This window comes from Telopea speciosissima, chromosome 2, assembly GCF_018873765.1.
Source record: "Telopea speciosissima isolate NSW1024214 ecotype Mountain lineage chromosome 2, Tspe_v1, whole genome shotgun sequence".
Lineage (NCBI taxonomy): Eukaryota > Viridiplantae > Streptophyta > Magnoliopsida > Proteales > Proteaceae > Telopea > Telopea speciosissima.
In genome coordinates, this window is record NC_057917.1 from 48,540,163 (window position 1) to 48,561,629 (window position 21,467).

The 21,467-nt window shown below is 38.7% G+C and overlaps 1 protein-coding gene across 2 annotated transcripts; it reads left to right on the top strand.

Moving 5' to 3' along the window:
* The first annotated feature begins 384 nt into the window (after positions 1–384).
* On the top strand, positions 385–19,829 carry LOC122652660. Of its 2 annotated transcripts, XM_043846466.1 has the most exons (5): positions 385–465; positions 7,529–7,535; positions 9,245–9,525; positions 10,953–11,200; positions 19,038–19,829. In XM_043846466.1, the coding sequence occupies exons 3-5, from the start codon at positions 9,282–9,284 to the stop codon at positions 19,428–19,430; spliced, it is 885 nt and encodes a 294-aa protein (XP_043702401.1). In that variant the 5' UTR covers positions 385–465; positions 7,529–7,535; positions 9,245–9,281; the 3' UTR covers positions 19,431–19,829. The 2 variants fall into 2 exon arrangements, with proteins under 2 accessions (XP_043702401.1, XP_043702400.1); XM_043846465.1 differs by lacking the exons at positions 385–465; positions 7,529–7,535 and adding an exon at positions 532–660 and having other exon boundaries at positions 9,246–9,525.
* Positions 19,830–21,467: the final 1,638 nt, after the last annotated feature.

Consider the following 21,467-nt stretch of genomic DNA (forward strand, 5'->3'; position numbering starts at 1 on the left):
GTAGGGGTGTAAATGAATAACCGAAATCCGTTTCCGTATCCGTGTCCATATCCGTTTAGCACTATCCGAAGCCGTTCGAAAGCTAAATAGATGCGGATACGGATAGACTATGGCTATCCGAAAAGCTATATTTACCTGTAAACGGATAAAACATCCGATTCATATCTGTGTCTGTATCCGTTTCGCACTATCCAAATCCATCCGATAGCTAATCAGATGCGAATGCGGATATAGCACTATCCGAACCAAATCCGATCCGTTTACTGCCCTACTCACGAGGACCTTTCGTGTTAGAAAACTTTTTCTTACAGCCCGTAAGTATGGGCTAGAATACTCGGACAGTATATCATGCAAAGTATGAATCCATGGCCGTCTCTCTAGAGGGGGTTGGTTACTTTGGTTACAACCTCATGTCCTCATCATTGTAAGAGCCAAGACCGAAATATCATTGTATCAAACAGACACAGGTAAGTCTGTAATTGCAGTTGTGTACTTCTCTCATTCTATTTGAATCTGGTCATGCTCATCATGGTTCTGTGATCTCTCTTCTCCTCATTTTTGTTATTCTATCTTGTAACCTTTTCTTCATTTCTTTCTTCCTTTGCTTCGCTTTTATGGTGGTTTCTGCAGAGCAGTTAGGGTTTCAATTTCGTGTATTCGGCATGACGTTGAGATTTGATACACTAATTCTATCATTAGTTCATGTTTCGATTTATAGAGTTAGGGATGGGAACTGGTGTTTGGGAAGCCTGCATCAATGTCCTCTTCCTTCCCCCTGTTTTAAGTATGAATGTTGGATTTTATAAAAATTTAGAACTATTTAGAACAACATGGAAGAGATTTACAGTTACCCATTTTGTTCTCTACTGAATGGAGCAATCCGTTACAGCTGAAAGGGAGGGGAGAGAGGGAAAAAATTTATATTTTTTTGTTTTACTATTATTATTATTATTATTTTAAATTTCGAACAAGTACTACCTTTTATATTAACTACGGCAATACCATCTCAGAATATCATATCCTCAATCAATTTGCTTATTTAAGGAGTTGAGGTTAGGGGATGAAGAGTGTGGTCGACTTTGCAGGTCTTAACTATACCTTTTAATCATTTTTATGGTTTTGGTCTGTAATTGGTATTGTTTAGATTGATGATAGGGAGATACCCAAACACCCAAGGTGATACTTTTCAATATTTAATTTCCATCATAAATAAAGAAGGGGAAATCAACGAAGATGTTGCTTATAGAATTAAAGCACGGCAGATGAAATGTAGTGCTTCTAGAGTCTGATGTGATTGGTACAATCCATATATATAAGACCAACAATGTTGTACAGAACCGAGTATTGGGAAACAAAGAAACAACATATTATTTATAAAGGAAAAAGAAAAGCATGCTTAAATGTGTTGCTGGAATGGAGATATTGAGGTTGCTGAGTTGCAAACCAGAGGTAAGATAAGAAACACATCACTAGAAGCTGTTTGAAGTGGTTAGGGCATGTACAGTGGGGGCCATTGAATGCACTGGTAAGGAGAGAGAGAGTTTGCAGATTAGAGGAGTTAAAAGAACCAGGGGCAGGCCAAAGGTTAATAGGATGTAGTGAGGAAAATATGGGTGCCTTAGGTTTTAACAATAAATATAACTTTAAACAGGGTCAATTGGCAAAATAGGATTCTTTTTTTTTTTTTTTTGGTATGATAAGTAGAATTCATGTTGCTGATTCATTTAGTTGGTTGAGTTGTGTTGTACAGTTTTGATACATTTTACTGAAGTAGTTTTCTAGTGATGAATTTTTAGCTATTTAGCTTCTATCTTGATCTGATTATATGTCATTATCAAGATGTTCTAGGTTGCCTCATTCTTTAGTTCAATGTTAGCTCTCTTAACTATACCTTTTATTTTCCTTCTTTTTATTTTTAGAGGCATGCTTTTGGAAATTTGACACCTATTTTATGTTAGATGGCGCACATGTTTTTGTTTATGTTAAAATGCATAGCGAACTCCATATTTTTTTGCACAATAATTTTTTTTTGAATCCAAAGTCTAATCCAATAACAAATTTGTAATGTATTCCAAATTATCTTTGACAATGCCTTTGATACAGAATCAGGGTAGGTGATTCTCTCCTTTGTCTAGGTGATATTAATATGGGGTTTAATTTGTAGAAACCTTAATAACTGGGAAATAGTTAAGTGCACTTCTTTTTTTTGGTCTTCTTGAGAAAGTTCAGTGTTCTCAAATTAGGGTAGGATAATCTTGTAATGGGAAAGCTTGGGATCTTAGACGACTAAGTCTCAGCTCTATGCATCATTGATTGATACTTGTTATCTCCCAAGGTGCCTTTTTTTGTTGTTGTTGTTTGTGTAGGAGGATGGTGTCCCGACTATTGATCACCTGATCTCCAGTGACCATGTGCTTCTGAACGTGTATATGCCATGTTGACAACGCTGCTGGAACTGTTTTTCACTTGTTATATACTCTTGAACTTTTTTTCTGAGATCTGGACAGTGTGGTTGAAAGCTACAGGGGTTTGGTTTGGTGGAGCAGCTGGAGCTGGGTAGCAAATTCAGAATTTTTTTTTTTCATTCAAACTTCAGTATTCGACTATTCTCAATCTTCGCAGAGAAGAGGTAAAAGGCTGTGGTTCTTGATTCAGGCATATTATTGGGGGCAGTTGAAAGGCTAGAAATAGGGGACTGTTTGAAAGCTATTCTGCCTTGTTGCAAATGGTCATGAGAAGGCAAAGGAGAAACCTTTTTCGTGACTCCTACTTTTGAATTCTGAGGTCTTCGGATATCTGATGTCAAGGATCAAATTTGATGGAGATTGAAAGTTTAGAAAAAGCAAGGAAAAAGAATTGGAGTTAAATTCATAAGCCCAGCATAAAATATTGCTGGCCAATTTTTTTTTTGGGTTTGGCTTGGTCTTTAGGATGATGTATGTATCACTAAGTAGGGTTCATAGTGTAGGTTGGCTCGTTTGGAGGTTATATCCTTTAGTAGTTTAGGAGTTACATCAGGTTGAAGCTTGTTTCTTTGTATCAAGAGTATTATATAATTATCCCCTAGGAAGGATAAAGTGAGGAACAAACACATTAGAGCTGATGTGGGAGTTGCTCCAATCAGCGACAAGCTTTGAGAATGTCGTCTAAGGTGGTTTGGCCATGTGCAACGGAGGCCTGAGGACGCCCCAGTAAGGAGGAGTGATCTGATCCCGATTGAAGGAGCTAAAAGAGCTAGAGGCTAAAATGACCACAAGTGAGGTTGTGAAGAATGACATGCATTGCCTGGGGCTTGTGCCAAGTATGACCTCAGATAAAGCCTATTGGTGGGCAAGGATCCATGTTGTCGACACCATGTAGCTGAGATTTTCCTAATTTCTTATGCTATCCCTTTTCCTCTTACTTTCATATAAAACCAAACTGTTCCATCATCTATCACATTATATACAATACAAGTCAACATGAACACTGTCCTCAGGCTCTCCACCTCAAACCATGAAGTTGTGTATACTTCCTCCCTGTCTCTCCATCTGAAAAACATCAACTCATATAGGGTGAGCTTACGTCCAGTGAGGTACACATGATTTTATACACAAGCATTCAAAAATACAATATATGAAAACTAGACATTAATGACAATCATAGAATTTCATTCTTTAATTAATTAGGTCGAGTCTTGGCCATTTAGTGAACTACCGGTTGAGTCCTTAGTAGTTAGTATGCTATGTCTGATGGTATGAAGAAGCCTAATGCAACTTCTCTTTGACTTGGGAGCAATTGGCAATGCACCTCTTGGCTTATGACAAAAAGTTCGACCTCAAAGTTTCAAAATCGGGGTAGTGCACAATCTGTTAAGGTGGTAGTCGACCTCATATCATTATTCTACTCGTATTTTTAGGCACTGCAGCCCTGGGGAGGATGATACGGTGAGCATTATAGATGCGCTCTAATCCCATGTGTCCAGGCACCAGAGCCCTAGAGTAGGACCCCTCATCTATTTAAACATGATTCTAGACTTATCTACTCTCGTGTATCCAGGCATTGGAGCCCTGGGAGAAGACAAGCTCTTGAACATAACATCTACTAGTCTTACCTTCTCCTTGTTCCAGATATAGTTGTCAAGGCATCACCTAGGTGTCCAGGCCCCTTGGTCGCCTTGGGTGCCTTATTGGTGTCGCCTTGATTTTGGACCCTCTCCAACGCCTTGGGTCGCCTAGATGCTGTGAAAACTATGGTTCCAACTTCCAAGCACTGGAGCCCTGGGGAGGGTAGGCCACATCTGTACCTTAGTCCAAGCACTGGAGCCCTGGGATGGATATGGTCCTACTCATTATGAGGCCCTCATCGAGTACATAGCCCCCTACTGGAAAGGGCCAGTAGCCACAGGGTATTTTACAAATTACCATAACCATGCATACGTTTTTCTTTTTCATTCACAGTCTTCTTTTCTTTCTTCCCTCTTTCTTTCTCTTTTATGCCATATTCATTTCTTACTTTCATTAGACAGCATACAACATCATTCCCATTAAATACATAAGTCATTGCACAGCGCATAAAAGAATTCATTCCATATTCTTCCAACATATGCATTTTATCAATTCATATAAATTCCCATATGCCACATCATTAATCATCCATATACTAACATATGTAGCATTCAAATTAGGAAACGCATGATAACACTCGTAGATCAGACTAATGCAGAAATCAACCTCGAACTAGGGAAACCAGCGGGAGATCGGTTGCAGCCAGGATCAACACAATAAGGAAGAACAAATTGAATAACTGAAACTTTATTGCTCTTTTTTTTTTTTTTTTTTTGGGGAAATTTACAAAACACCCCCTGAAAATGGGCCGATACTCAAATCACCCCCTCTACACTAAAGGTGTTAGTCTGCTGTTAGTAATTGGTGTAAAAAGACTATTTTACCCTCGTACTAAATCATTAGAATCAAATTTACAATACTACCCTTTCCTTCATCTTCAACCTAAAATACCCCACTCTCACCCATTTCTTCCTCCTCTCCCCGTAATCCTCGCTTTGCAACTCCGACCTCACCATTGCAATTTCACCGGAGTTTTCTGCAACTTGGGGGGATTGGTAATAAGCATTGAACTGGGTAACAATTATGGCTTTCAGTATTGGGGAGGTTGCAACCGTACAAGGAGCTTAGAAGTAGTCTGGTTCATTCTTTCCTTCTTTTTTACCATGCTTGTCAGAATCTGCAAATTTCTCTGAAGACTTCTCAAGATCAGATTCCCCAGGAGAACCTCTTCTCTTTGCTTCCAATGATCTATTTACAACAGATTCTTTGCCTTTGCCTTTCAGATCTTCTCCTCTCTTTGACAACTCTTCACATTCTACTAGATATGAGTTAACTTCCTCATTGTTTGCAAAAGATCAAAAGGGGTTTTCCATGCTTTTTCTTTGCACTCAGATTGGCACCTTTTCTAATCCAATATTTAATGAGCTCCAGATGGGATTCTTGAACAGCATAATGCAAGGGAGTTAGGCCTTTACGGTTGGAAGCTTGGAAAGAAACCCCTGATGCAAGGAGAACTCGGACTACTTCTAAACCCTTTAGTCGCCATGTACAGATCTTTGACCAATACCCAGGAGCTCCTGCTTATTAAACCCATTAATCGCCATGTACAGATCTTTATACTTGAACCTATGAGGTCCATAATTGAGTTCCCATTCTTCAAGCACTTCTGCAAATCGAGTTCCAAGAATGATAGAGAATCATATCTGGAATCGGGCAGATCTGCAGAAATTTCGATTGATCTCAGTGATCGTTCTCTTCGATCCCCACCAATCGATTCAGACACAAAGGGGAGGGGATTATTACAAATCTGAGAGAAGACCTAACAAATTTACAGAATAACTATCAAAACAAAGAGTGAATCGAGATCTAGAACAAGGATTCTTCAGATTAATGAGTAGACATCACTCCACTTCAAATCTTTTGGATTCGGCAAGGCTCCACAATAGTATCTCCTTGATTCCAGCGTAGATTTAGGATGGCCGACTGTGATCAACTCCGATTCTCCATTCTTTCTCCCTATTTCTTCTCTCCGAAATCCCTTTTTTCTCTCAAAACCCTAGATTTCTGTTTTTCCCTTTTTTTCCTCTCTCTTCTGTCTGTTTTCTCTCTCCCATAACGAAGAAGCAAAATCAGAGAATTGGGGAAGGAGAGGGAATATTCTCTCTCCAATTCTTTAATTTAATTAAGAAAAAAAAAGAGAGTGCATGTTGGGTTTTTAGATCTAAGGGTAAAATAGTAATTATACTCTTCTCAAGGGTAGTTTGGGGTTTTCAAAAAATTTAACTAGCTGACTTCATCAGTTAACTAACGGTAGGGTCTAATTTGAGTATAGGGCTCTAATGCAAGGGGTGATCTGAGTATTTTCAAATATGAGGGGGTGATCTGAGTATTGGCCCATTTTCAGGGGGTGTTTCGTAAATTTCCCCTTTTTCTTCTTTGTTTTTTTTCTGTTTACATATAAAAGAAGAAACATAGAAGGATTAGAAGAAGAAGAATATAGGGATATAGAAGGGGGGGGATAGGATCAGCTCTCTCAGCCCATCATCTTCTCACCCATGGTCTCTCACTCTTGCCACGTCTCACAGCTTCAACCATAACTCTTTTCGCTTCAATCTCTGTCCTTCTCTGCTCAGCCTCATACTCTTATTTATAATAACCCAATTACAAAGGAACCCAGTCCCAACTAATAAGGAAAAGCCTAACCCAATCCTTAACTAGTAAGGTAACCTAAGACTAGGAAACTGATTCAAAACAGGGCTGGACTTATAGAATGCTAATCCAGTCTAACTAAAACACTGAATAGCAATTAAAACAAAGAAATAAAGACACTTAACTAAGTGATCTCGTATGCCTAGCCTCTACCCACATTATAGGCCCTACAAAGAAAACCATTGGACTAAAGGCCCAACATGTATAGAATCCAACCCAAGGCTTATTCCTAATAAAACAAGCTCATTATGGCTATGTATCTGCATCATACATGCTTATGGATCCAGAGGCCCTTTTTGAAGGGCTGATTTGGTATGATTTCTTTTTCAATTTCATGGGGTCATAAATTGAAATTGGGGTGTTTGGTATGATTTTTTATCCTATTTATGAGAAATTAATTTCATGTGAAATTGTGAAATAGTTGAGGAGTTGTTTCAATTTTGAAATTGAAATTGATTTCACTATTGCTCTTGAATGAGTACATGGTTAATTTGATGGGCAAAGCAGTAATTTCATGTTAAAAATAGAACACCACCCTTCTCCTCCTGATGGTCTGACCACTCCATGCCCCCACCGCCATCACTACCACCCCTGCCTCCACCTCCACCCTTGTCACCACCACCCTCTCCCAAAGAAATATGGAAAATCTATTCTTAGAAATTGAACTACCAAATGGATATCTAATTCTTGAATTATTTCAGATTGATGGAACCAAAACAATTTCAATTTCTTTACCAGAAATCTATTTGTTGACTATTTCATGAAATCAATCTGAATTTGAAATAGAAATCATACCAAATCTGGCCTAAGGTGGATTGTAGAAATCCTAGGTGGATTCCTAGGTATCAATTCTTATTCTTTTTCTGCTTTCTGTCAGTTTATTCTTACAGAAACCTGCTCCAATCACTGAACCAACTCTTTTTCACCGTTAAACCTCCATTGGATTGACACCATATCATTATCACAGCCCGCTCCCATCAACCCTAACCTTCCTCATCCACTCACCCAATAAAATTAGCCATGCCTTTGGATGTTTTTCCATATTTTATATTTTGAGGCCCTTCATAACATAACACCTTTACTAGCTGAACCTTATTTAGTACTTACCCCACTGATCAGCAACAAGAAGAATTTTTATTCTTTTGATTAGTAATGAAAAATATTTATTCAAAGAAGGGAAGGGAAAGAGACAGGCACAAAGTCAAGAGAGCGCTACAATTCACAGCTGACCAAGAAGAAAGACACCTCCCATTGCCACCCCCATCCCCCCAAAAAAAAAAAAAAAATCCAAAGCCCAACCAACATGCAGGAGGCCCCATCCCGCATTCTATCCCCTCCAACAAATAACTCCCAAGCAAAGATCACTTAAGAAAACTGCACACCATAGTATCATCCATGATTGAAAATGGGAACCCACTATTGACCCTTTTGTTAAGTTTAAACTCTCAAAGCCTCAGTCAGATCCCATGGATTTCCCTGGGTAGAAATATCCTGCTTATCAGGTAAATGGGGAAGAGAGACGTGGGACTCCTTTACGATTTCTCTAGAAGGGTTGAACTCTTGACTCAGCTCAACGTTAATCACAACAGAAAAAGAAGCTGCTGAAGTGCATGCCTGGATCACTCATTCACTACGGCCCAAATGTTTTAGGTGCATAACTTCTGATGCAGATTTCCATGGCACAAGATCACAAGCCTTCTCCAAATCCTTTTTTACGAATCATCCTGGCTTTCCTACTTCTTGTATCATAATCTAAGATCTTGCATGCAACAATAACCCCACCAAACATTGAAGGTGCCAGCAGCACAGCTGGTAAGGGCCTTGGCTGGTTGTAGGAAGGCTTGGGATTGAATTCTGCCTTCACTTTTCTTTCCCCTCTCCCCCAATAAAACCCTCAAAAAAGCGCCCTACCCAACATGTCTATCAAATAAAAGCTTGGGAAGTCTCTACAATAAAGTCAACCTTTTACTTCAGTCTAGTAAGCCTTTTATTTTTTATAAGATGGGTATTGACTAATGGGCATATATTCTTTAATATTCTTCGTACCTTCAAATTTTGGCAACAAAGAAATGGTGTTATTTGCATTTTTCATCCCTGGCCTGTTGTTGAATCGCCTTAAGACGCAAGAAACATTGAAACCATTGTAACATGGTGCTTTCCCTTCATCAAAGATTTGGTGGCAGCCCATCTACATGGCAGTAACTTTTCGTATCCATCTTCTGTGACTTGCAATTCAATTTCATCCATTCAGCATTTTCTCATTGAAGATGTCAATATATGTTGTGCCATTGTTTCTTTTCCTGGACCTTTACTCTATAAAAATGTTACTGCCCCTGGTAGTGCTTCCATCATACGTTTCCATGTTATCGGTATTTCTTTTCGAGAATGATTAATGTTTATTTTGTTCTTTCATATTTGTTTGGTGTAAAATATTTTACATTATGTACCATACTAAACTGGGTTTTGATTTCTGGCCGTTGTGTTTGGTAGGTTTGCTTATCAATTTCTGCTGGTGAGGCATTCAAAATGAGGCAATCAGGGCATTATGGCGATTCTGGGGTCAATGCATATGTTTCTGCCCAGATGCATCACATGTCTGCACAGAGAATGCGGCACAACTCTGCAATGAACCATTTTCCTGGACGTCCGGACGCTTTACCTTCTGAAGAAGAGCATCATTATATGTCTTCAAAAACTGAGGGTCAATGGCAGTGGGATAGAGATGAACCAAAAACATCAAATTCAATTTCATCTCATGTATACAGTGAAGGCAAGTGTAGAAATTTTCATCCTGGCACTTTGACAGTCCGCTTCTGTTGTGTGAGCTGGAGAATGTTAAGTTGTATTGCAGTTGAGATACCTCAATTAGGTCCCTACGACCCTACCAACCAATGAATCCTCTGATCAAATTGCGCTCCGAAGCTTTAGAAAATAATCTACCTAAAACATTCACAACTACCACTCATGAATCTGTGGCTAATTTCCAGCTTTCTTCCTCTGAAATCCAACTTTACCTCTGATTTTCATATCCTACGCTATCAACCTGTATCTCAATCTCTATCAGTTACCTTCCTTATGTTCACACTGCTCCCATTTATCCCCTCCCTTCGTTTCCACTTCTGTTGTGTGAGCTGGAGAATGTTAAGTTGTATCGCAGTTGAGATACCTCAATTAGGTCCCTACGACCCTACCAACCAATGAATCCTCTGATCAAATTGCGCTCCGAAGCTTTAGAAAATAATCTGCCTAAAACATTCACAACTACCACTCATGAATCTGTGGCTAATTTTCAGCTTTCCTCCTCTGAAATCCAACTTTACCTCTGATTTTCATATCCTACGCTATCAACCTGTATCTCAATCTCTATCAGTTACCTTCCTTATGTTCACACTGCTCCCATTTATCCCCTCCCTTCGTGGCCTGATTTCCTAGAAAATGCACCTCCCAAGTGTTCGATGAAATCATGAAATTACTTGCCACCTTTCCCTTGACCCTTGTTGTGTTTTTAACATGTATTATCACGAATTCATGAGGAAGACTGAGCAAATCGAGGTCTTATGATGTGACTGAATGCCAATGATGCAAATGTCCTATTGAAATTTCAGTGTTGCGATGAAATGTGAACAAGGCAAGGGTTAAAATTGACAATGATCATGATAATTAACCTAACCTGTTGTAGTCAAATTTTCTTAACCAGGAACATTTTTTGCAGCTCAATCTGTAGTTCAAGGAAGAAGAAATGGTTAGGAAGTGAGATGTAGCAGCCAGTAAATCTTGGTTGCTGTGAGGCAGGGAATGACAAATTATGTTTTGTGCCCCCCCACAACCGTGGTCCATTTCTTTTGGGTAACGAGTTATTGATGAAATCAAAAGAAAAGAAACAAAGAGTGGTTAATGAAACAAACTAAGCCTGTAGGAAGGCATTGACACCATGACAACTCCCTATTAGCTTGTAGGCTCTTGTACATTGGCATTAAGTAGGCATTTTACTGTAAGAACTATCATTCTTTTGTTTTCTGAATTAGTGAAATGTTGTTTGCCATGGAAACTATCCTATAATCACAAGGAAAACATGATCTTAATTTCCATTGACTTTTTCATTTTATATTTTGAGAAAAATCAAAATTTGTGATGACATTGATATTTCTTTAATCTCTTGAACCATTTGTTCTTAAGTGGACCACACATGTTATGTAGGTCAAGGAGGTGATCCGTCTAGATCTTATTACCAGGGTGAGAGATCAGATCCTAAACTGGGTTTCGAGAAACAATCCAACAAGGATCCTAGAAGCCAAGACCATGAGGAAGATATGGAAATTGGGTACGAGGACACCACTTTGCCACAGACATTTGAAGGTCTTGAGCAGAAATTCCTAGATGAGATCATGAAACTGACCAAGGAACAAAATGATGCTGAAGATGCAGAAAATGCTAGGCATAGGGAGGTGAGTTTAATATGGGATTATATCATCTTCGGCTCTTCGTTTGTTCATATTTTTATTTCAATGGTAGCTTGATGAGGGAAACACTAGCAACATGAAATGTTAGAAAAGTGTTTCGCCTGAGTTGTAACTTGAGTTACTTGAGAAGAAGATTAACTTGTGGTATTGTCTATCTATCCTCTATTTGGAGATGTATGTCAGATGTTGCATAAAATGAGTTTATTGGTGCTATATTTTTCTATACTGATTTTGGTTTCTTGAGTGCAAAAGAATGTTAACTTTTCATATTTTTGTTTTTTTCTGGATCTTCTACAGACATTCAGCATTGTGGGAAGTATTAACTGTAGCATGAAATGATTTGGATCAGGATCTTTCCATGCAATCCTAATTTGGACTTGATTTTGCATTAGCATATGTTAGCCAGACAATTCATGTAATGTCAGAGAACCATGTCAACATGACATGACATGGAGTTTGAGATTTATGTCTTGCATACACTCAGCAGTCGGTCATGTGCAACAGATGCAATGACGGTGGAGCTGAATGTTGGGCAGTGAAGAAACAACATATAAACAAACTGAGTGTAGCTGAAATGAGGCTGTTGAGATGGATGAGTGGTAAAACTAGAAAGATAAATTAATGAATGAACAAATTAGAGGCTGTACGGACAAGTGCAACAGAGGCCTTTGAGTGGTCCAATAAAGAAGGGTGAAATGATTCAGATTGAAGGAACTAAAAAAAGGCAGGATTAAGCCTTAAATAGCTCTAGGAGAAGTTGTGAGGAAAGACATACTTAGGATTAGTAACAAGTTTGGCTTTGAATAAAGATGATTGGAGAAAGAAGATCCATGTAGCTAACCCCATTTAGTTGGATAAGGCTGAATTGAGTTGTATACACTTTGCAATTGGATACTCACAGGGCTTTGAAGAAAATTAACCCGTCACCTTCCCTTTTTGACACATTTGAGCCAAGTATTCATGCCTTTACTCTTTTCTGGATGGACGTCCATAGATCCTAATTTATTGGATCCAACTCCTTGACACTGACACATACTTGTACCTGATCCATACCCAAACTTGTGTAAAATAGGCATTAGCTGATCCAGATCTGTATCCAATTTAGTACATGTGTGTCACTAATATCAAATGTCCTATGAGGAATATGGACTTGATATGAATTGTATCTGCATATTTCTGATTTATTTTAAGTCGTAGTTCATAGATCAATGTATGCAAATACTATTGATGTAAGGTATGAATTTGGATGGGATCTACGATTAGGACACTAAGAACCGCAACTCCAAACTGGATCCGGACTTGTTTTTAAGAAGGGCCTGATTTTGAGGGTCATTCCCACTTAAGATGGACACCGTTACCAAACAGGTTGTGTAGCTTCATTTCATGCCTTACGCAATAAAATCCCTTGTTTTTAGTCCCAGGCTGCAATTGATGTTGTTCTTCTCATTGATTCTTTTTAATGAGTAACAATAATTTATTTGAAACAAAAACTGAGAGTAAGTATAGCGGAGATACAATACATTAGTAACGACAGGCCAAAGTCCAAACGTCTAATGTAGAACTGTATTTGAAAGGTCAAAACAGTAACAAGAACAGAATCGAAATACAGAAATTATATAACCAGATTTAGGAGAATTAATAAACCACAGAATCAGTATGTCAGATGGAACTGAAAATCAAGTCGAATTCAGTAAATCAGGGATAGAACACTTGCTGAAAATCTTAGGTCAAACCAAGGGCAGGATCAGAAATTATGAACCCATCCTATTAGAACTACGAAAGGGGTATATTAGTAATTTTACCACTCAAAAAAGAAACCAACAAATAGGAATATGAAGAATATTCGATTCTGAACATGGACCAATAAAATCAGCAATAGCAGATCAATAAAAACTAGTAAATCGAGTCAATATTCAGAAAACAGAATTTCAACTTAAGGAATAAGGGCAGAATGGGAAATTCAGTGTAAGTCCAGATCAAAAGCTCCGACAGAGAGAATTCTGGTCGAGTTCCTCTTTTAGGGCGTAGAACAACTAATAAAAATTTGAGGATGATCCAGTGGCTAGATGCCTTCTAATTAAATTCGTGTAAAAAAAAAACCTTTGCGTATGAATTCCAGATTCAGATTATTAGTTGCAGAAAACTAGAATAGTATTTACTTGTTAATGGAGAGGAAGATAGAGGAGGAAGAAGAGAGAAATAAGAGAAACACTTGGGCTACACACCACAAGGTAGTTGAAAGGATTGAACACCAACCAACCTCAATCGAACACAAGGTTCCTTGATCAGGCACAAGGATCTTCACCAATGGAGAAGAAGTGATGTAGGACAAAACATGAAGAAAAAGAGGCCAAAACACTGTTCACGTTACTGTTCACATAAACAATGTCGCAGGCTCACTGCCCCTATATTGCTTTGGTGTGGATGCTACTAGAAGATCCTATGGGGCCCAAGACCAGATGGTGTGAGGACCAAGGAACTAAAACTCGGAACTCGACCAAGTTTTGATCTTGGAAAAAACCAAGTTAACTTGAGATCTCGCGAGATCTTGGTTAAGTTAAATACAACAAATTCAAGATTGCTTAAATCTGAGTTATATTGAAGAAGTTATATACCGGTCAAACTTAATTTGGTGTGCACGAATGCTATCAAAATCGCTTTGAATGAAAATATTTTTTTGGACATCAGAACAAATGAATATTTTACCATACTTTTGGTTTTTAGCAATGTTTTACTATATTAAGATTTGTGGAATTTTCAGATTCGAGAAAAACCTCAACATTAGAAAGTTGAAAATTGCACCTACCCCCGAAAATCCAGTTTTTGTTTGGGGCGGTGGACTTTTTTTCGTTTTGGAATTTTATTTTTTAATTATTTTTATTGGATTCAAATAGGGGGAGTATTTGCTTATTTATGAATAATATCTTAAGTAAATATATTAAATGATATTAGGAATAAATAAGTGTCTGTCCTGGTTTCTAGCATAAATAAGTGTCTATATACCAAGGTTTGCATAGATAGTGTCTGTATACCAAGATTTCCCACCGAGATCTCGCTCGAGTTGGGGTACTTTTTCGTATTGCATGAGATCTCATCTCGAGGTCTTGAAAAACCGAGATCTCACGAGTTTTAGTTCTATGGTGAAGATTTTTTTTAGAAAAATCAAATTTTCTATTCGTGGGGATTTAGGAGTTTAGTTTCTATTTTCTGTTCTAGTAACTTAGTCAAGTAGACTTTCTATTTCAGTTAGTTTCTAATTCAGTTTAATACCTGTAAAGCAAGTCTCAGCCGTATATAAGACACTGCTATTTTATTTCCTTCTATTTTTTACTCATCCCGTTAAGTCTATTAGCCCATAGAGTCTCCTCACGATTTAGTGAATGATTGAGTATTGCTTTGAGAAACATTCTTATCCCATTGTGAGGATGAAGGGCAGAGGGCCTGGGAGCTTAAACCCATGAAGGACTGAGAAAGCCTGGCTGGTGAAAGCTGAATCTCCTTATCCCCTTTTCTCTTCTTCTATCTTCCTCTCTTATCCCACTCGATCCTCAATTGTGTGCTGTGCCTGTGATTACAATACTTGCTGAAGATCCCCTTGAAGGCCTGGTTTGATCCACTGGTTGAGACAAAGAGTTGCTGCTGCTGCTTCACATCAAGGAGACCAACAGCATCCCTGCAGATCCAATTCTGTCCAGGTTTTGCTGCAGAGATCCACCTTGAATATCTCCTCAACCTTCTATCAGAACCTGCTGAGATTTGGAGCACTAGACACCCTTGCCAGGACCTCCACTCGATCTCAGTTTCAGCCCAAGTTGGTGGCTGGTTTGGCCTGCAGGGCTTAACTTTCTATTTTAGTGTCACCCTCATGTCTCTCAACCTAGCCATTGGAATTGGCTGTGGTTTCCAGCAAAGGTTCTCCTCACTGCCTGCTCCATTCGATCCAAGTTTGACACCAAACTGCTGATTGGATTACCTAGTATTTGTTACCTTCTATCTTGGTGTTTACCTTCTAATTCTGATTTGCTTCTATTATTGATGATCTGCTGCAACTGTTAACAATCCTACTATAGAGTGGTTCTTAGTTGAACCCCTTCTACAATCTCTCTCTCTCTCTCTTTGAGGTGGGGGTAGGGGGGTGGGGTGATGCAGTGCAAGGCTAGCCCAAACAGGCCCTTAAATAGTCCAGTTGAGTTGAGTTATAACCAGCCGAAATTGAGCCCTTTTCTTGTCATTGATTTTAGTCATGGTCAGGCCCATGCTTGGACCCACATATTGGTTATACTTAAGCCCATATTCAAGTCCACATTCTGCCCCTTTGTAACCATCGACCAACAGCTGGAGGAGATATTTTGACCGCTTTAGTGGGTCTCATTGGCCTTTGCTTTGGGAGGATGTCCAAGAAGATCTATGAGATTCTGTGGGCCCCATAGCCAGCTTGTGTGGGAGGAGATTGAAATCTGCAAAGATCTTTCAAGATCCTTGAATTTCTTAATATCTAGTTTCTATTTTCATTAAGTTTCTATTTCCTTGTAATGCTACTTAGTTATTAGCCAGAAGTTTCTAATTTCTTTCTTTCTGTTTCCTTGTAATGAAGAAGACTTGGTTACTTAGCCATCAAGCAGCCCACACATGGCTTGGGTTACTTATTTTATTATTTGTTGTTGGTTTATTATAAATAGGGTAAATTACACGTCACTCCCTGGTTTTGAATTGAAACTCAGATCACCCCCTGGTTTTTGAAAAAACTCACCCCCTGGTTAGACCCCAATATGACAAATTAGTCTCTACCGTTAGTTTTATGCTGTTAAGTGATGATGGCAGGCAGTTAAACAAATTTAAATCCCTAAACTACCCTTGACCGGTGTTGATTTATGATTTTACCCTTGTAACTAAAAACCCCAAATTCATCCTCTTCCTCACACCAACAACTACCCATCTAGGGTTTGGGTAGACGATAATGGCAGACCAGAGCAGGCACGTCACTTCTGGACGTGGGGCTCCATTGATGCCTAAACAGGAGTTTGAGACTCTTCTCCTTGAGAATGAGATTTTATCATTTAAAAGAGCAATAATCAAGCAAAGGAGAAATTAAAAATACCCAGAGAGATTGTTCCAAGAACGGTAGTGGAGGAGGTGATGGAGAAGGTGTTGCCTTTGCTCTTTTTTCTTTTTTTTTCTTTCTGTTTTTGGTAATTTGAATCGATGATCGTGTCGGTGTTTATTGGAGTTTGGAGTGATTCACATGCTACAATAGATTAAAAACGAATTCCAGCACAGATTAAAAACCCCAACATTTTTTTACCCTGCTTTTCTCTCACTCTCTCCTATTTTTCTCAAAACCCCCCTTTGCTCCACTCACTTCTGAAACCCCTTCCCTAAAAACCCCCCATTCAAGCGCGACAGAGGAAGGTGTGGTGTGCATTCTCCTCAGCTGGCTGGAAACTTCTAGATAGCGTAGGTATCAAACAGCAATGGTGTCCCCTGCGATTGCCGAGCGCAAGTTGCAATGAGCAGTTGGAGGAGAAGATTACTTCGGTCGAAGTCTCTCCAAGAAGAGAGATCGTTTTCCTCAGAATATTGCAGGAGTTTTTGCCTTTGGGAATCTGGTTCAAGGGTGAAGGGTAGTATTGTAAGTTTAATTCTAATGTTTTAGTACAAGGGTGAAATAGTCCTTTCACACCAATAATTAACAACCGACTAACACTGTTACTGTAGAGGAGTTGATTTGAGTTTTTCAAAAACCAGGGGGTGATCTGAGTTTCAATTGAAAACCAGGGGGTGACGTGTAATTTACCCTTATAAATAAGATGTAGGGGATACTACCCCCCGGTTTTGAGAATTGAAAAACAATGTCTTCTTCAAGGAGCAGCAGTCTTGTGGTGAATCAAGATGCAACCCTCGGTGGTGATTCCTAGGTTGGGACTGGTGGTGAAGCCCTGGTCATATCCCACTTCATCATTCTTTCCTTTCTTCTTCTATTCTGTTTTCTTTCTTCCATTAAAGCAACTGTCCATCCTTGCATGAGAATCCTTGGAGGTAATCTAATATTCAGCCCGTGGTTTAAATTTATTTTTATTCTGTTATTGCTGTGGTCATAATCGTCATTGCAAACCCTTTCTAATCTGTCAATTTATTCTTAAATACAGCATCCTGTGATTCCAGCAAAGGCCCTAGTCTGTCTCAGGTTTCAGTTTCTGTTTTCTGGTTATCCAACCATTGGATGGGCCTCATGTTTGGAGGATTTATTCCCCCATGTATAACCTACCGTCGACTTGAGTTTGGGTTCCATCTGAAGTCTGGATCTGGAGTTATTCGAGGTCTCCTGTCACTTTCTATTTCCTGTTTCATATTTTGTAATTATGTTCTAGTGAGTTTTCTGCAGATCAGTCCATTGGATCAGCCCCATCTTTGGAGCATATATGCAGCAGGATCCTCAGTCTATTCGACCTTATTTCCAGCCACACCGAAGTGCTGGTTATCAAGTTATTAGAATTTCTTATATTCTGTGCTGTTTATTCTACTCTTCTGATCACTGTGATTCTGTCCTGTGGTTTTGCTGTCTATTAATCTATCTACAGGTTAGTGTACTCCTTCAAGGGGGGGGGGGGGGCGGAAGGGACTCTGATGTGCCTTGTATAGTATCTTTAGGCCTATTTGTATCTTTTGTCTCAATGTCTTAATTCTTATACTCAAGGTTTTAAATTTCGATTTCAACCAGTCGAAACAGAAATGTACTGTCGAAATCTGCGAAATGGGCTTGAAATTGGGGTCCGTTTTAGGTTAACTCAGAGTGCATTTGGGTTGGGGTAATGCGAATTATGTCCACTCCCCACCCCCCCATTGTAATTCATTTGGTGGTTTTTTCTAATAAAATTCTAGGGGCTTGCCCAGGTCCTAGATAATATTCGGGTTTAACAAAAAAAAAAAATGGCCATTTCTATGATGGAATTTTTCCAGGAAACTTCTTGTAGTGTCTATCATGTTTACACATGTTTGAATTATTAGATTGGGGTAAAAACTCCCAAAGTGGTAGTTTGGCTTCAAACCCTATGTTGTTAGTGTACCCTGTAGGCTACTATATCTTTTTCCCTTATATAGCTTATTCTACTCATAATTTAGTCTTATAATGTACTACATTCAATAAAAATAATTGAAATATGCAATAGTAATGAAGAACCTTTAAATTGGAAAGCAGTACACAATTTCGACCATTTTGAGCGAAATTTTGATTCTTTTGGTCATTTTGTCAAAATTTTGACCAAAACCTTGTAAACTTGCCAGCTCACTCTGGTGGTTTCGTTTCAACTACAGTCGAAACTGAAATAAACCATTGAATTTTGGCATTTTGACTGAAATTTTAATCTGTGCTTATACTCTCTATTTAATAAATTTTCTGACTTTAAAAAGGGGATTAGGAAAATTTTGTTGGAGACCTTTTCCTGTTTCTGGCAACCAGATGGAAAATTAGTCCTCTATAAGAGTATCCAAAAGCACATGATTTACAGTGTGTGAAATCCTGCATTGTCAATGCTGCATTCCATGATTTGGATTATCTTGACATTGTCTCGAAAAATTGCATCGATAGTGTTGAATAATCAAACACCATTAATTGTGTGTGTGTGTGTTTTTTTTTTTTAATTTGTTGGGGGGGGGGGGGGTGGAACTTCAACAGATTTATATGAAACAGAAGAATCATGTTTCCTTTTAATTCTTAAATCTAACAAACAGAGTTCTAAGTTGTTACTGCAAGAGTAAAAAACATCTGTTTTTCTTTCTTCCTAACATTAAATCTAGTTATATTTTGTGATGTTTGTTGTTCCAGAAAATGAATGAGATCAATACTGAGTACCAGGAGAAGTTGACTGCACTTCGAGCCCGTCATAGCACTCGCAGAGATGAATTTTTCCGCAGAGAATCACAGGCACGACAGCATCAGTATCAACAAGCTGAAATGAGCCCCTATACCAACAGTATGGGCCAAAGTGAACCAAAAAACTATGGTGCTGCGGCAGCACCAGCTGCCGCTGGCGAAGCACATCGAGCTTATGCCTCTGGTCAGGCTGCTGATGAAGCTCATCGAGCATATGCATCTGGTCAGTTTGATTCATACAGAGAGCGGGCTCAGTTTCTTGCAGCTGGCAGAAATCATGGATTAGAGTCGAGGGGTCTATACCCTGGAGGACGTGTTTATAATACTGGTGCTCGCTACTACTGAAATGGTTGGAAGTGAAATACCAATTCACTCCCATCCCTCCTCCAGTCCTCTTTATTCATGTTTCTCTTTCAGCTCTCAATATTACTTGGCTATGGAATATGTGGTTCCTCCTCTCCTCCCCACAATGTTACCGATTAAGCATCAATATATGGCTCTACAAAGCTGCAACAAGTTACCATCATGACTGGTTCTGATTTTAGCCTCTCTTGTCCAAGTAATAGTTTTACTGTTTTCCTGTTGAATTAGCCATTGGCATTGAGCAATGTTTACTGTAAAAGTGTAGGATTATAGTTTTTGGTACTAAGGGCACTGTTTTGATCCTGAAGAATGTACAGACCATGTTGGCTATTAATTTAAAGCTGAGGTAGTTTAAATAATTTATGAGTTTATGGTGGTTCTGGTCCAGTGTCCAAGCAACATTCAGCATGCTTATGGGCACACAGTTTCTCTGAAAATGATAAACACGGTCTACACCCCCCCCCCCCTTTTCCTCTTTTCAAATCAGTAGACAGCAACACAGTTTTAAAAGAAAAAAGGATTTTCTCTCCTTATTCTAAGAATGGTTTCCTTGGTACAAAATAATTGCTTTGAATATTACTAGAACTACTAATACCAGTTGTCATTTTATTCATTTTCGCAAGGCCTGGAAATTTTTGTGGAAATTTCAGCTGTGTTTGGTATGCATTCTAGGTCAATTTCACATTCTCGAACGATAAAAACAACTATTTTTATCTTCTGAGAATGCGAACTAGATCCAGAATGCATACCACACGCAGCCTTCATGTCTAACCAACATTTAAGTTACCAAAGATAAATTGGCTGCTTTTATTACCTTCAATAAATTGTGTTTACTATGTTGTGAAGCTTGTGAATTTGACTGGCTTGTCCTTGTGTCTTGTAAGTTCTCACAAGTTGGTATGGTTTGCAGGCCCTTAAGTCTGAGTACAGAGGGGTTGTCTGCAATTTCACTTCTCTATCTTTTCTAAAGTTTTCTTAAAACCATGTGCTTTTTGCTGTTTCTGCTATTACTTTTTACTTCCTCTGGCGACGTAGGAACAAGCGTTGCTTTCATAAACAATGCCCCGATCCCTGTATTGTTATATCTAATATTACTAGATGGTTAATTGATATGCACAGTTCAATCTCCATTCTGAATCTGGTTATGTGTGTTCTCTAAGTTTTTTTTTCTTTTTTGGTGAAAAGAAAATGTATCAAAACTAGCAGAGATTACAAAAGTCAGAGAGAGGACCTTCTACCATGTTTAGACATTTAGAGCTACTAGCCCTATTAGCTAAGATGTGGGCTGGCTGAATAACATTCCTATGAACTTTCTGGATAATAATATTATCAAAAAAACTCAAAAAAAGAAACTATGTTATGTAGCAGGTGAAACATTTGCCAAGGCCAGCAATGGAAATGTTCTTTTTGAAGCCAAAAAACCATGTTCTTCAAATCTGTCCAGACAGCTAAGTGTTTGACGCATTTGCCTTTTGATGATCATATGCCCTGTTCGATTGACTTTCCTTCTGCCTCATTTGCAGAATCTACAATTCCATAAGCAAATGAAAAAACAAATACAGTGGAATTGAGATAGAGTATGGAGGTCCATCTTGGTGTCTGGTTTGAAACTCCCATCAGTTAGGAGTAAGTGTAGCCTTCTGGTGAATTCAGTTCATGTAGAGCGAGAAGACATGAGTCAGTCGAGAGCTGTGAGGTGGTATTTAAAGATACTGAAGTGAAGGATTGGGAAGGAATGGTTGGAGATGAAGATAAGATTAAAGTAGACTTCCAGGTCTTTATATTATAGAACCTGATGGGGATTGGGCTTGTCCTGGTCATGAAAAACTCGATTCCATTGACCAAATAAAATATAAAACAAAAGACATGAAAAAAAAATTGCAGCAACTCAAATTTGGAAGAAGATAAAATAAAAGTAGGTAGAAAAGAAGACCATGATCCGAGATTTGAAGCCCAACATCACATCCAAACCAAACGATACTTGAAAAGGAACATTCAAAAAAACAAATGCCAAAAAAT